At 35.8% G+C, this 16,838-nt stretch overlaps 2 protein-coding genes across 2 annotated transcripts; one reads left to right on the top strand and one right to left on the bottom strand.

Moving 5' to 3' along the window:
- Positions 1–424: 424 nt before the first annotated feature.
- Positions 425–12,918, top strand: LOC110728203 (probable manganese-transporting ATPase PDR2). Its single transcript, XM_021907866.1, has 22 exons — positions 425–706; positions 1,121–1,402; positions 2,046–2,138; positions 3,857–4,047; positions 4,682–4,754; positions 4,900–5,072; positions 5,153–5,324; positions 5,862–5,966; positions 6,049–6,159; positions 6,238–6,324; positions 6,428–6,610; positions 7,083–7,133; positions 7,223–7,348; positions 7,438–7,517; positions 8,353–8,461; positions 8,956–9,084; positions 9,219–9,284; positions 9,360–9,431; positions 10,026–10,177; positions 10,350–10,461; positions 10,540–10,656; positions 11,475–12,918. Exons 2-22 carry the CDS (start codon positions 1,154–1,156, stop codon positions 12,570–12,572), a joined length of 3,549 nt encoding a protein of 1,182 aa, XP_021763558.1. The 5' UTR covers positions 425–706; positions 1,121–1,153; the 3' UTR covers positions 12,573–12,918.
- A 782-nt stretch (positions 12,919–13,700) lies between these two features.
- LOC110728202 (ribulose bisphosphate carboxylase small chain 1, chloroplastic-like) lies at positions 13,701–15,186 on the bottom strand. Its single transcript, XM_021907865.1, has 3 exons — positions 14,948–15,186; positions 14,248–14,382; positions 13,701–14,152 (listed from the first exon to the last, which is right to left on the bottom strand). The coding sequence occupies exons 1-3, from the start codon at positions 15,119–15,121 to the stop codon at positions 13,922–13,924; spliced, it is 540 nt and encodes a 179-aa protein (XP_021763557.1). The 5' UTR covers positions 15,122–15,186; the 3' UTR covers positions 13,701–13,921.
- Between the last annotated feature and the right edge of the window lie 1,652 nt (positions 15,187–16,838).

Raw genomic sequence — 16,838 nt, 5'->3', positions numbered from 1 at the left:
TATAATAAAACTTTTTTTTTTACAGGTATTATTATCAAAATCGGAGTTTTTATTGGGTGTTATTTTCAAGGTAGCATGCTTGAAGGTCATAGTCTGACATAGTCAACATGTATGCATGAACTCTACTTATAAAATACCACTCTGAACCCATCTCGAAATAATAATTAGTTTTTTTTTAAAGGTAATAAGAATGTTCTTGACCTTACTTCAATGCTCATGGTTTTTTTGATTCGGTATTTGCGGGTTAAACACTTTGAGAGTGAGAGAGGAAAGGTACAGAATCCCCACCCGAAATAATTATTGGTCGACTATAATTCTGTAACCATAGACTACTTGAACACGAGGCATGATACATAGGCCCTGCACAGTTTGACCCGTCCCGTACCCATAACACCGGGAAACTGGTAGCACGTGACATAACACTAACCCCGTATCAAAACTCAACTCAAAGAACACGAACCGTATTCTATGCTCTTTACTGTAATAGATAAATCAATCGTACACATTGCAAGGTGCTTTGATTTTAGGGTTGCAGAGATTGATCTCCTTCCGAACACTTAATTCGATTTCGGAATGTCCAATCTCTGTTAAATCTTCTTCTGATTATCTGACTTTTTTTTCAGCGCAACTACAATCTAGTAATCTACTATAGTACTGTCAACTCTTTCTTCCATTGCTTTCCGAGCGATTTCTCAAATTTCTCAAGGTTAGTTTTTTATCCTGTTTTTTGGTTCAATTTATAATTTTGATATGAACCCATCTTTTATTACATAGTTTTGCATTAGTTTTTATCTTTGTTCGATTTGCTATTGTTATTTGTTGTTTCAATTTGATGATTCAATAGTGATGGGGTTGTTGGTTTTATTTTGGAGTATATGGGATCGAAAGTTGAAGAGTTTCGAGCTAATTGGATTGAATTTATTGAATTTTATGGAGTAGGGTTTTTAAATTTTTGTTGTTGATGTAGCAATGCAATCCCAGTATTTGATTTTCTTCAGGGTCTCTTCTATATGTTAGATAGATTAGCTTGATGTGTTTAAAGATTCAGTCTTTAGAATGATTTTCGCATCATGTCTTGTTTAGATGTTAATTTTGTGTAATGTATTTTTTCCACATGCAGTGGATTGAGAATTTGACTTGGATTTCTATCGAGATGCCGAAATTTTGTATGGGAGGGAAAGTAGTTGATGGAATTGACTTGTTGAAGAAGAAGCAAAAGCTATGGCGACTCGACGTTTGGCCGTTTGCCATCCTTTATGCTCTTTGGTTGGCGTTGATTGTTCCTAGCTTAGATATAACCGATGCCTTGATAGTTCTTGGCGGTCTTATCACCTTTCACATCTTGATCCTGCTTTTCACAGCTTGGTCTGTGGATTTCAAATGCCTTGTACAATATAACAAGGTACGTGGCTGTTTTATACTGTTGTCTAGAAGTATGTTGCCTCAGTTAATAATTATGATTTTATTTTTCTTTTGTAATTTCTGTATGGTATTTGTTCCCATTGACACCCCTAACTTAATCAAGTTTCTCAAAATGAATCAAAAAGTGGCATTGTTTATCAAAATGAATCAAGTTTCTCAAAATGAATCAAGTTTCTGAAGTCTTAAGACTCTTAACTGTACCCAATAACAGCTTATGTTCAGAATATGTTTATCAAAGGTCATTAGTTTGAATATAGAGATGTTTATTGCGGATTAGGGGGTAATATATAAGCAGTATAAGTTCCCCAATACGCCAATACGCGAGGCCTTTGTTGACCGGCTTAACATTCATATTGTATATGCTGAGGGGTGTATACGAGTGTAGGCATATACGGTACTTGTAAACAGAAAGCATAAACGATCAAAATGGGAGTGGGGCTCGTAAATAACATGTGGTTATTAATGGTGCACATCAGAAATCCTTTGAGGGGCTGTTTTGTAGATCCTGCTGGCATGTTTCGCTCCCAGCAGTCATCTACTTAAAAGCTATTGTGTGTATCAATGTTGAGGTGTGGCAGTGGGATCCTTTATCAAAAACGCAGTTGTCATTTTATGTTCTGCAGGTTGACGATATCCACCAAGCAGATTTCTGCAAAATCACTCCCGCGAAGTTCTGTGGCTCAAAAGAAATTGTTTCGCTTAAGTTCCGTAAACAAGTAAGTTCCAAATTTTTCCTGGTTTTGGAAGGTTTATAGATTTATTAATTGTTACAATTACCTTTGTATTGCTGTTCATAAGATGTCTAATTATTTCAGGTTTTGGGTTTCTTAGCTTTGTCTACATTAATTACTTAATTAGTGTTGCTTACTCCTATTTTACTGTGAGGGATCAAACTTAAGTTACTGAAAATTACGTGAGATCATGGGTGATTCTGTATTTGTAGGACAGTGAAGACTTGATGAAATTTTATCATTTTGAACCCACTCTTGTAATATTTGAGGACACTATTTTTTGGAAAACTTCATGTGTGTGTTTTAGCTGGAGGCCTTGATTTTCTTCTTTCTCACCTATATGCTTAGTAGGGTCCGTTTGAGATGGCTTTGTGCCTAAGCCTTGCTCTTCCTCTGTAATTCTTTGTCCTTAATCATTTTCTACTAACCTACTGCAAACAAGAAAAGAAATAGTAGGGATCAAGGACACTATTACTTTGGCTCTAAGTGGTTGGGTTGGCAAATTGAAAAGGGGGCCTAAGGTACTATTTCAATATGGAGCTTGAGAAAGCCAATTAAGAGATTGCTTGTAGGTTGACTTGAGGTTATTGATTGAAGTGGTACATAATTATGAGTTATCCTGCTCTTATTTTTACTGTGGCGGAGGATATTGTTTTCTTGTACATCAAAAATTTGGGATGAAAAATGATATGATTCATGGAAATCTTCATTGAGATCTTTAGTTCTACTTTTAATTTGATGTTTGCTGATCATACATTCCTACCATCTTCCATGTGTCCTCATAGGTATAGGATTGAGCCTGTAGAGTTTGGGTGTTTTTCCAAAAGCTGTCTTGATGCTTAAGGGTTAAGTTGGGAAATGATTCTGTGCAACTTAGATTTTTTTAAAAATAGTGCAATTGTGAGGATATCATCTTTGATGGGGATGTAAACCTCCTTAAGATGTTTACTTACACAGTGACTTGGGCTTCGCTGGGAGGCTTTCAAGAACCTAGTCTATACAGGTTGTTCTCTGGCAAGGGTCTGCATAAAGCTAGATGGTAGAGAGAGTCTTTTTTACTGTATGCCATTGCTCTTATATAGTCCTATTTTGTATGACAGTGCTGCTGTTTAGTGTTCTTAGACGGTTGGCATGTGCTGGATAAGATCATACAATTATTTGATAGATGTATAGCCCTCCTATTGTACATGGGCGATCTACTGACCACTGACAAGTCTTGATGGCATATTAACCTAACCTTATTTAATGTTGTTTACACTGGACTGAATGCAATGCTTTGATGTATTTGAAAACTTTTATGCTCCTCCCTTGGGAATTCATTTTGGAGGTTTGTTTCCTTGCTCATGTACAAAATTAGATTGAAGGATTAAAGTCTTGCTTTCAGGAGGTTTTTTGTGGGCAACCCTTTCTCTCCTCTGTCGCACATTCTTGTCTTTGCTTAAGTTTTTTGTTAGGGAAGGACATTAACTCTCTAGGAACTCATAAGAATAAATTTTATTTTTCAGGGTCAGTAGGACACTTCATATGTTGTTTGGGGAAGGGGGGAGGACTTTAGGATTTTATAGTCTCTTACTCTTGGATCCTATTATACCCTGATCCAGATAGTTCCAATTCCATAGTATATCAGACTTCTGGGCAGTATGTTTCTATTTTCTGTGCAGTAATGATGATCAATAACAAGTAACTTGATTCACCCCTTGCAGGCAGGTTCCACTGAGGATGAAGAAATTTACTTTGATTTTAGAAAGCAAAGGTTTATCTATTCAAAGGAAAAGGAAACATTTTACAAGCTTCCTTTCCCAACTAAAGAAACATTTGGATACTATCTCAAAAATACTGGACATGGCTCTGAAGCTAAAGTGGTTGCTGCTACAGAAAAATGGGGACGCAATGTGTAAGTTTTTCTTGCACAATATGTCTCAAATCTGAATGGTTATATTTTTGAATAATGTATTTGCTACACGACCACTGTCATTATTATTACCTTGACTTGCATGACCAATGTGTGTGGCTCTTGCTGCTACTTGCTTGTAAGAATACTTTTAGGTATCCTTTTACTTGTAAAATTGTAATATATGCTGATCTCATTGTATTAGTTATTCTCAGCGTCCCCATTGATTTTACCTAGTACTTCCAACTATTTGGCTTTCTTGTAAAGTGTTTTTTTTATGCTCTTTAGACGTAAGCTATGAGTTGGATTTTCTGATGTTAGGGTTTTCTAAATTCGTAGTATATGCTTGTTCTTTTATTTCAATATAATTGCTTTGCTGAAGATTCTTTTATATTGACCTCCTCATATCTCTGAAGGGATAAGACACTGCATTTGTTTTTCAGCAGATCTAGTGTAAGTAGAAGCACCCTTTGTTTGCTATACACTCATACTGATTAGGCAAAAGTACTCTGGTGTTTAAATCAAGAAATGGAAAATTGATATATTTTTTTTCTAATTCTGTTTCAAATTACAAAAATAAGGATGATATATATTTTTTTTTCCTGATTCCTTTTCCATTTTGTAAATGGTGCTGCAGATTTGAGTACCCCCAACCAACTTTTCAGAAACTAATGAAAGAGCACTGCATGGAGCCCTTTTTTGTTTTCCAGGTTTGCTTCTTCTGACACACTTTTTTTGAGTGTGTGATTTCTTTCTAATTGTAGGCCTTTCCTGCTCCTGTTTGTTATTAACTTCAAATTTCAGTTATATAATTACCTTGTATATGATTTTGAGTTGGATTTTTTCTGTGTTTAGGTCTTCTGTGTAGGTCTCTGGTGTTTAGACGAGTATTGGTATTACAGTTTGTTCACCTTGTTCATGCTGTTCATGTTTGAGTCAACTATGGCGAAAACCCGTTTAAAAACTTTGACGGAGCTTAGACGTGTACGAGTTGATAGCCAAACACTAATGGTGCATCGTTGTGGCAAGTGGGTGATTATATACTGTTTCAGTTTGTTTATTGGATTTAGAATTTTGTTTCTGATGGTGAATTGATGATGAATTGCAGGTGGGTGAAGCTTTCTGGAACAGATCTTCTTCCCGGGGATGTTATTTCTATTGGACGCTCATCTGGTCAAAATGGCGAAGATAAGTCTGTACCAGCAGATATGCTATTATTAGCTGGAAGTGCTATTGTCAATGAGGCCATTCTCACAGGCGAGTCTACTCCTCAGTGGAAGGTGCTTCTTCTCCCTTTGCATTTCATTTTAAGTTTGCGTTAGTAAATTTTTTAGTGTATGGGCTTCTGCAGAGTTTTGTTGCATTCAGTTATAATGGAATCTTATTCAGACATGTTAATGTTGGTAGATAATTTTTTAATCTTTAATTCTTTTTAATGTTGTCTTTTTAAAAAAACAGGTAAGTCAGAACCCACCACTGAGGGATGGGAGGGTTGAGAGGAATCCCTGAGTTGAGCCCCTCAAGTATTAATGTTGTTGTTGGGGTTGATTTTGAAAGGGCTCATTACTCTCCTCCTCCTGATTCCCGGATCTATAGCTGTACCTAGCTTTTCTCTATGTTTATATTGCGTGAAATCAAAGGATCATACTAATTTTTTCTACATCTAAATGAAATAGAAAACCTAACATAATACTATTATTAGAAGCTCAATTGTAGCATTGCCATCGCATTATACATCAAGTGACTGAGATGTATTTGTTTGTGAACTAAAGAGCTGGATTTTAATATAGTGATTTTTTAAACTTGGAATTTTGTAGGTGTCCACCACAGGCAGATCTGCTGAGGAGATGCTTTCAATTAAAAGAGATAAAAGCCATGTGCTTTTCGGTGGTACAAAAATATTGCAGCACACTCCAGATAAGGTAGTTTTTATCGATCAAACTGGTATATTACTAATATTATTTCGCTCAAACTTTTCTTCACTAATATGCTGTAATATATCAGTCTTTTCCTCTGAAAACCCCTGATGGTGGCTGTGTAGCTGTTGTCTTACGAACTGGTTTTGAGACAAGTCAAGGGAAATTGATGCGCACGATATTATTTTCTACTGAGAGAGTATGTAATCTTCTTGTCTATTACTGTTTCCTTGTTGGTACACTTGATGCAATCTTCTCACATACCATTTTGTATCAGGTTACAGCGAACAGTTGGGAAAGTGGATTGTTCATCTTATTCTTGGTTGTATTTGCAGTTATCGCTGCAGGTTATGTACTGATGAAGGCAAGTACATGTTTACATAGTTTAACACTGTTTAATTTGTGTGCATTTCAACACTTTTTAGCTCGTATGACTATGCTTCCTATAACCAGAGTGTTTTTTGTAGGGACTGGAGGACCCTACCAGAAGCAGATATAAACTTATCCTTAGTTGTTCGCTGATTATCACTTCTGTTATACCCCCTGAACTTCCTATGGAATTATCTATAGCTGTCAATACTTCCCTTATAGCTTTAGCTAGACGTGGAATATTTTGCACAGAACCATTCCGAATTCCATTTGCTGGGAAGGTGAGTGGCTTTTCCTTCTAAAGGCCTTCAAAAAAAATTTCTACTTGAAATGTCATTATATACTTGAAGAGTTGAGGTTTATGTTATATATTTCTCTTGGATGGGAGGTATGGTTATATGCTGGATTGATTTATAAAACTTGCTTAAGACTTTGTGATACCCCCGAGCCTAGAGACCCTGATAGGAAACCCCTTCTTTTTTATTTTGGTTTTTGATGTCAATAATATTTTGGTATCAGTTTCTCCAAAACACAAACTACATTTGAACTTATATCCCAATGGATTCACCAAGCTCTAAGTTATGTTTAATAGCTTAAGGCAGCTTGGTCCATTGTTCCATGTGTTGCAGTACATATCTGAATTTATTGGTGTTGTACATTATGGTTAGCATATTAGCCTATGATAGAACAGGCATCAACATATTCTCTTCTTTGCTAGTATTCTGAGCTTTTCAATCACTTTATTATTTGCAGGTTGATATATGTTGCTTTGACAAGACAGGAACCCTGACTTCAGATGATATGGTGTGTCTTATATTTGCTTTGTTGACGAGTCAACTTGAGCCCAAGATTCTTTCAACTCCTTTCTTTAATATTTTTCTTGTTGCCTTTAGGAATTCTCAGGTGTGGTCGGATCCACAGAAAGTTTGGAATTAGAGACAGATATGAAAAAAGTACCAGGTCGAACTCTGGAGATTCTTGCTTCTTGTCACGCCTTAGTCTTTGTTGACAACAAGCTGGTATGCTTTACTTTTCAGTTAGTCGTCAAAATTATTTGCTCGTATGGTCCAACTTTTAATATCTTCATTGGTTAATTTTTCTTGTCTAGGTTGGTGATCCTCTTGAGAAAGCTGCACTGAAAGGAATTGACTGGTCCTACAAATCTGACGAGAAGGCAATGCCTAAAAAGTAAGAGATGGCATTAGTGTCAAGTATTCTTTCATCTACACACTTAAATACCCTTTATCAGTCCTGTGGCTTTTCTTACTCCGTGCTTTAGGGTGCCATCATTCCAAAAATAATTTGCGCCAAAGACATTTCACCGAAACTTCCCCCCCCCCCCTCCCCCCTCCCCCTCCTTCCCCTTTTTACTTCAGTGCCTTGTACTTACATGGAGCATTAAGGACTGTCATAATTATAAATGTCCATGTACAGATTGCCTGTTGCTCTAGTTGATTGGAATTTGATCGGTCTTATGGTTTTGGTCATGTATATATACAACTCTGTTTTGTTAATGACCATCACCACAACCTGTAGAGGCGTAGATTGTAGTATGAACCATCCTATTAAGGGAAGGTTTGGGGAGATTCATATTTATACCATGTCAAGTAATTAACAAATAAAGAGGCACTTTTTGTAATACCAACTCTTTTTAGGTTATGTATTAATGTCTAGTACAAAAGCTTTGCCATAATTAGTACTTTGTATATTCAATCATCCAAACAGCATCTATTTTGTTGCTCCCTCTGTTATTTGTTTGGAAAATTAGAAAGTATTAAGCCGTTAAGGCTATGTACCTCAACTTGTTTCAGGTCCTCATACTTAACTGACACACATCAGTTATCAAACTACACCGCGCCAGAAAAAGATTACATCAGACCGCACCAGATCCTCACTCTAATACAAATTTTGTTTTTTCTGTGAGATCTGTATGTGTTGCAACTTGCATGATAAGATCGCAAAGGCTATGTAAATATTGAGTACTTGTGAACTGATGTGTTTGTTTGATCTATCATTTTTGTAGGGGTAATGGAAATCCCGTGCAAATCGTTCAACGACATCACTTCGCATCTCACTTAAAACGAATGGCAGTGGTTGTACGTGTTGATGAGAATTTTTTATCATTTGTGAAGGTTTGTCTCTGCACATCTTTCCTTCAGATTTTTCATTGGTAAACCATGAACTAATATGTACTGTATGTAATTAGCTGTGTATAACAAAATACAGATGGTGTATCTGCTTCAATTAAGATGGAAGTCATGGAACCATTAAAAAAATAAAAAATAACAAATGCAAATGCTGGAGGCCAGGCATTTTATTGTGCTACAATTTCATTACCTTTGTGTGTCTCCCCTTGCGCATGTGTTCTTTTCTTTGCATAACCTCAGATAGCCCTGATGTCTTTTCATAGTTCCTTTGTCAATATGGAAGTCTGTATAATACGTGGATTTTAAGCATGTTTAGAACAATCCTATTCTTTCTCTGCAGAACGTTATGTTTAATGTATATGTCCTCTGTTGATTTGTTTTTCATATAATGAATCTTGGCTGTAGAGTAGTTGATTATTGTGCAATAATGTAAAATATGTTTGGCTTAGACTCCATGTGTATCACTTTTTATGATCCAGGGTGCACCTGAAACTATTCAAGATAGACTCATAAACCTGCCATCCTCATATGTCGAAACCTACAAAAAATATACACGTCAAGGATCCAGGGTCTTGGCCCTGGCATACAAACCCCTTCCAGAGATGACAGTAAGATTTCTTCCATTGTATTTCATCAGTTCTAATCATGAAAAGCAAAGTTTGTTATCCGCTTTATGTACTCTGTGCTGTATGGATTGGTGTATTTGTCTTAATTATTGTTTGACGTGTTTGGCTGCCTGAAGGTTAGTGAAGCCAGAAGCCTGGATCGAGATGTGGTGGAAAGGGACCTAACATTTGCTGGTTTTGCGGTAGGCTCTACTACTGTACATTATTGTCTTATCATTTTTTTCTCTTGGTATCCTTAAATTTTATTCTAATTTCAGGTTTTTAATTGCCCTATCCGCCATGACTCAGCCTCTGTATTGGCTGAACTAAAAGGATCCTCGCATGATCTGGTAAGGAAGTCAATGTCTTAGTTCACTTGTTTTCAGACCTTCACTTTAGATAGTTCCTGCCTTGTGTCAATTTTTTTTAGCCCATCATTATTTCCTGTTGATTAATTGTTGACTTCAGCAATAATTGCATAAATTTTTTTGTATAGTGTAAAGTGGGAATGACTTCTGCCATAATTTGAAAGGGAATTTTTTTTTTTTGAAAAGTATTCTATATCCTTTCATGTAATACTTTATTCAATTATCATGTAATGAGAAAGAGTGTATGAAGCATAGCAGCTATTAATCTCTTCCAAGTTAATCTTTTACTTCTGCCATTCATTATATAGATTTGTGGCACTTCTAAAGTTCTATTTTATTGTAAGCAATTTGACAAATGTGTAAGCCATTCTTGAAATAGAAAACCGACATAGAAAAGCGGATTGTGTGTATTTAGCTGGAAAACTATCATAATTCATATGATCCTGCTGCATCTTCATGTAATCACTAATTGTGACTTATCTATGAATTTCTATTTCCACTTGTACATAACTATATTGCTTCTGACTCTTGATCAATGACTTGTGTTGCCTTTTACACTTTGGGGAATCCTTGCAGGTGATGATCACTGGTGATCAAGCATTAACTGCTTGCCATGTTGCTGGTCAAGTGCATATTATTTCCAGACCAGCATTAATTCTATCTGCTGTTAAGGGTAGTGACAGATATGACTGGGTTTCACCAGATGAAACTGAGACCATACCTTTCAAGTAAAGCCCGACTAATTCTCCTCACACCCTTCCCTATTTATAGCTACATGTACATATGCATTTATTTGATATACAAGCATTTTCACCATTGAAAATGTTGCCTATTTCCTCATGCTTCTTTTCCATCTACTTTTCTTTTATTTGTTTTGATAAACTAGACCTTTTTTTTCAGTGCAAAAGAGGTTGAGGCTTTGGCTGACTCACATGATCTTTGTATTGGTGGTGATTGCTTTGAGATGCTGCAGCGGACATCGGCTGTTCTGCTAGTTGTGCCTTTTGTTAAGGTTTGTGAATTCCAATGTTTGAGTGTTGTTTGGAGAATAAATTTAATGCATTTTAACTTATTTCTGTCAATAAATCAGGTTTTTGCTAGGGTTGCTCCTGAACAGAAAGAGCTTATTTTGACCACACTAAAAACTGTGGGAAGGATGACACTAATGTGTGGTGATGGTACAAATGATGTTGGAGCTCTCAAGCAGGTAATATTTTGTAAAATAAATGTCTGATCTTCATTTCTGCTGCCTATGATCTTTCATCCTTTTTGCTTCTTTAGAATATTTCATGTATTTTGGGGCATTTGTGAGTTATTTTGTGGAAAAGAATTTCCTTTTTTACTTTTGATATATTCAGCCATTATGCGACATTCTAGTTGGTAACCTTTTGGGGTTCTGTTTCTTCTTCCTTTTTTTTTCTTTTCAAAAAGATCATTTTGAAGGGTCCAAGTGGGAACTCATATAATCCAATCATTTTTTTGTTAGAGCTGCATTTTGGATTGACAATGGCCTAAGACCTATGCGTCTTTTCATGAAGCAAACTTGATCTAGTTATCTTTTCAAAAAGATCATTTTGTAGGGTCCAAGTGGGAACTCATATAATCCAATCATTTTTTTGTTAGAGCTGCATTTTGGATTGACAATGGCCTAAGACCTATGCGTCTTTTCATGAAGCAAACTTGATCTAGTTATTAATCTCTGTAAGCTAGTTTCATTTGGTTTCACACTCAACAGTATGTTCAATTTTTGTGTTAAATTTATATAAACTTATCTGAACTTAACACTTATTAGAACTTATTGTGGTTGTGATTGAACTTGGATAACCCTTGTTGGCGCTAAATTTAACTCATCAGCCCTTTTTGAAATTATTGGCCCTGCTTTTATCTGTGAAATTATCTTGAGCTATCTGAACCTAGTTTTCCTGAAATAAGGTGACAAGAACAAAACCTCAAGGTGCCTTTATAGCTCCAAGCTTCCCACATGAAGTTTGCTTTAATAATCTTGATTTATTGTTATGTTATTAGGCACATGTTGGGGTGGCTTTGCTAAATGCTGTGCCCGAAGATTCCTCCGTAACTGCAAAAAATGAAACTACTGCATCCAAGTCCAAGAAGCCAAAGGTTGCTTCTGAGGATAAGAAAGCTGTCAATGTTAGTGGTGAAGGCTCTTCAAAAAAGAAATCTGCTTCAAAATCTGAATCCTCTACCCAAGCAGCTGGCAATAAGCATCTGACTGCTGTTGAGTTGCAGAAGCAGAAGCTAGAGAAAATGTTAGAAGAGATGAATGACGATGGTGATGGTCGTTCAGCCCCCATTGTGAAGCTAGGGGATGCCTCGATGGCCTCACCTTTTACTGCAAAGCATGCATCAGTAGCCCCAACCACAGATATTATTCGTCAGGGTCGGAGTACTCTTGTTACCACACTTCAGATGTTTAAGATCCTTGGTCTTAACTGCCTTGCTACTGCCTATGTGCTCAGTGTCATGAACTTGGATGGTGTCAAGCTTGGTGATGTCCAAGCAACTATTAGTGGGGTTTTTACTGCTGCTTTTTTCCTATTCATCTCCCATGCTCGCCCGCTTCAAACACTCTCGGCTGATCGACCCCACCCTAATATATTCTGCTGCTATGTTTTTCTCTCTCTACTTGGACAGTTTTCTGTCCATCTGTTCTACTTGATTAGTTCCGTGAAGGAGGCTGAGAAATACATGCCTGATGAGTGTATTGAACCAGACTCTGATTTCCATCCAAATCTGGTAAATACAGTTTCATACATGGTTGGAATGATGTTGCAGGTTGCCACTTTTGCAGTGAATTATATGGGGCATCCTTTCAACCAGAGCATTACAGAAAACAAGCCCTTCCTATACGCTCTTGTGTCAGCAGTCGGATTTTTCGTTGTCATCACATCTGATCTGTTCAGGGACCTCAATGACTGGCTAAAATTGGTGCCCATGCCAAAACCTTTGAGGAATAAGCTGTTGATTTGGGCTTTGTCTATGTTCTTGATTTGCTATTTCTGGGAAAAGTTTTTGAGATGGATATTCCCTGGAAAAATGCCCGCATGGAGGAAACGCCAACAACAAGCTGTGGCTAACTTGGAGAAGAAGAAAAATGAGTAAATTTCAGACGGTCACAGATGAAATTCCTCTCTTCAATGCTTGAGCCTCACTTGCCTGCTGCTGCCATACATCGATGGAGCAAAAAGGAGCCAGCTTACGTGCAGCTACATAACGTGTTTGAAATGTATTTCATGTTGGCTGTTGTTGGGCATTTTTGTTAGGACATGCTTCCCTATTCTTTTGTAACGATTAGAGATGTTTATTATGATAATTATGGTCTTTAGTAGCCATAGTGATAGCGGTTCTTATATTTATGCCTGGGAAGGTTTTTTATGTTTTCTTAAGCTGAATACCAGTTTACAACTCATAAGATTATATGAAGTTATACCACTATTTTTTCATTCAATTGCATTCTAAACTTTTTGCTGTGGTCTATTGGAAATTCAAAGGCTGTAATGTCCTATAATCTGGTCCCAAGCTTATTACATGGTCAGCATTGAGGCAGAGAATTGGGAACGCTTGGGTCTGATTTTTTGGTCCCTTCCCTTCCTCTTGTCACGACTCACGAGTAGCAGTCTGATGTTCTAATCTACAGGCACTGCTTCTGTCCTGATATGCACCGCGTCTAGAAATTTCTTAGTTGTAATACAGCAGTCTGATGTTCTAATCTACAGCCACCGCGTCTAGAATTTTCTTAGTTGTAATATTAACTCGTAATGTGACAAGTAAAGGCAGACAGAGCTAAAGGCTAGTATCATCTTGCTTGGATTGTACTGTATATTCTCTTAACCTTGAAAGTGAAACAATTCTGTTAATTGAAAATGATTACATACATTATTATTAGCTGCTATGCAATGAAATGCAAAAGAATCGACTGGTTTGCTCATCAGTTCTGCTTATTCGAAATTGATGTGTTCTGCTCATTCAAAATTGATGTGTTCTTGACTTGGCAATTAACACTGGATTCCTATGTACAGAATGTTCTGATTCGAATATTCTTGTTTCCGCACTGAATCATTGTCATGGTCATTAGTCGTAACTGTCCACTGGATATTAAGATTAACATGAGGTTCAGGATCCATTCGAGCATAATGTGCTTGATAAGTAATCTTTTCCCCATTTCTAATTGCAACATAAATCTCTACCAGTTAAATATTGTGCAAGAAAGTAGTGCATTGACAAAGTACGAATTGGAAGAAGTTGTAAATATATAATTGTTAGGGACAAAGCTATTATTATAGAGTACAATGCTCAACATTCCCATTTCATTCAAACATCCGAAAAGACATCAACGAACTTAAGAAGGGGAAAAAAAAAAAACAATAAGTGTTTTCAACAAGAAATAAAACATCGAGTTCTAACTACACTTGATCATCAATATAATGCACAAAACATTCTTGATTTTAAATTTAGTAGCCTGCAGGCTTGTAGGCAATGAAACTGATGCATTGCACTTGACGGTAGCTGTCGAATCCAATGATTCTGATGAAGGCGTTGGGGTAAGCCTTCTTGGCTTCCTCGAGCTCGTTAACAACCTGGGTCGGGTCAGTGCAACCGAACATAGGCAACTTCCACATGGTCCAATATCGCCCATCATAGTATCCTGGTGACCTGTGGTTCTCACGGTACACAAATCCGTGCTACAAAAAATTAAAACATAAAATGTGTTAGCTATGTACATACGTAAATATGATATTTACCTATAGAAAATGTTAGCAATTAATATGAAACTTACCTCAAGCTCGAATTCTAAGCAAGGAACCCAACCCTTGTTAAGAAGGTATTGAACTTCACTAAGCAAAGACTCAGTGGTGAGTGGTGGAAGGTAAGACAAGGTCTCGAACTTCTTCTTGCCAACTGGTGGCCATACCTGCAATTTATTCAACAATTCCAATTAATTAAATGAATTTTTTATTTCTTATTTAATTTTTTATAAATGAAAAAAATGAAGGTATAAATGTGTTAGTCTTTTCACTTAGTAGTTTAATCCTAGCATGATTTTTCGTCTCTAATTGCATTTCAGACAAATAACATTAATTTCATAATACTCCAATTTCACCAAATATCATTAATCATTTACAAAGCCTAGACTTATTTTAATTTTTAAAGTTATAGATCCCCAAAAAAAATCAACTAATTTTATACTCTATACTCTATATCAAATAAACATGAAGCGGAGTGAAAATATACACTATAATCCTAGATAAGCGAGTTTATCCTAAAATTGTCAATTTATATATCCAAATCAACTAATTTTCGAATTAATGTATGACAATTAAAATACAAATACATTGTCCGTGACTTATAACTTAAAAATAAAAAAAGCAATATAATATATCTAACTACCCTGTAATTTAAAACCCAAATAAACAATTTCTTAATTTATAGTACTTGTTCATATTAGTACTTTAGTAGTAGTAGTAGTAGTAGTATACCTGCATGCATTGGACTCTTCCACCGTTGCTAGCAAGGGAGGTAATGTCATCATTCTTCTTGGTGACGGGGAAGGCAACGGTTGACTTCAAGCCGTTGAAAGGAGCCACCATGCTGGCTTGAGCCGGGGCACGGACGGCGGCAACTGCGGTGGATGAGATAACGGAGGAAGCCATTTTGTAACACTAATTCACTACTCTTTTACTTACTACTATTACAAATTCTTTTTCTTGTTACAACCTTACTATATATAAAGGCCTTAAACTTCTTCAATGTGTTATTTTTAACAAGTGGATATGATTTTAGGATAATTTAATCTTGACCGTTGATTCTGTTAGGTGTTGATATTACACTTTAGCTACCACACACCAGGGAGTAATTTCATTTTTTTTTTTTTCAATTTTTTGAATTTTGATTTTTAATTACTTGATTACTAAGCACCATGGATTGATGCCACGTGGCAAAACCCAAATCTTATCTCTTCTTTACAAAAAATAGATGATAAGAAAAAAAATGTGTGATGGTTGTGAATTCATGAGATCCTAACTTTATCTTTAATTTGTTGAGATGTGGTATGATGTAATATATGGTTTATTTCTACCCATTTTAGCAAGGAATTTTAGACCATACCTTTTTTCAGAAAATTTATTGGATTTTTCTTATGTGTAAACATCACCTTTTCAATTTGATGTTTATGATGACTTTTGACGAATTAATATGATTGGTTATCAATGCCTAATGTAGGACATTATTCATCATTATTAATGCTTAATGTTTAACGATTACGCAATGTAATTTTTTTTTCAAATATTTTAGAAAAATCAAGTTCAAAAAGAAAAACACTTCAAAAATTATAACTTTGGGAGCATTAAAAATTATTTACAACTAAAATTAATTTTAATAAGGTCAGATATTAGTAAAAATTGGATGAATAAAGCACATTATTATCATATGTTGTGTAAAGCGGAGAATATTATACAAATAAAGAAATGATATTGTATGTTTTACTAAAGTGTAAGCTACAATTCCAAGAAGTTATAAAAGCATCTTTGTCCAAGTAATCACTGCAATCTTTGTGAAACTTTTATTTTTGATGAGATTAACCTTAGTTTTCTATCTAGCTAGGACAATATTGTAATATTAACAATGTATAGTAGCAAAAAAAAAAAGGGGGAGTAGAAGAGAAGAGTGAGCAAGTACTATAGTGTGACTAGTGAGGGGACTAGTCTGACTACATTAACAGTAAGATTGAAGCTTTATGAAACTCAATTATGATAACAATCATTGGTTTGTCAGCAAAAAAAAAAAATTACTGTATGAATTTGTTCCATGGTACGGAAAGAATTTCTTGAATCCAGACCATTAATTAGCTTAATTTAGATTATATGTAGATAAATTTAGGTCATTTTCTACATTTAATTTTCCACTCTTGCTAAGGTTGTTTTAACCTAACTAATCTTCTCACAAGTTACATGTTGAACAAAGATCTACTTGTTCCTTGTACGTACTTGTATGATTTGTTACTTTGTTTCGTAATTTTTGTGTTTTTCAGTAAGTTATATTTATTTCATCAAAATTGTCGCAATGTTATATTACCTCCGTTTATTATTATTTGCAACAATTGTACCTTTCACGGAGGCCAAGGCAAAAGTTTTTAAGCATGATTCTTAAAATATAAGGGCGTGTATTTAAACACTAATCCAATTATAAAAAAATAAAAAATAAAAAAAAAATAAAAAATTTATCAGAACCACTAAAACCCAGAATCACCACCACCACCGAACCCACCGTTAACCACCACCACCACCACCAAGCCCACCGTAAACCACCACCACCGAACCCACCGTAAACCACCATGAATCAGATCTGAACCCCTACAACCACCCCACGAAC

The sequence above is a fragment of the Chenopodium quinoa genome, unplaced genomic scaffold (genome assembly GCF_001683475.1).
Source record: "Chenopodium quinoa cultivar QQ74 unplaced genomic scaffold, ASM168347v1, whole genome shotgun sequence".
Lineage (NCBI taxonomy): Eukaryota > Viridiplantae > Streptophyta > Magnoliopsida > Caryophyllales > Amaranthaceae > Chenopodium > Chenopodium quinoa.
Note: the sequence above shows the minus strand (reverse complement) of the source record. Positions and strands in the feature narration are given on the sequence as shown.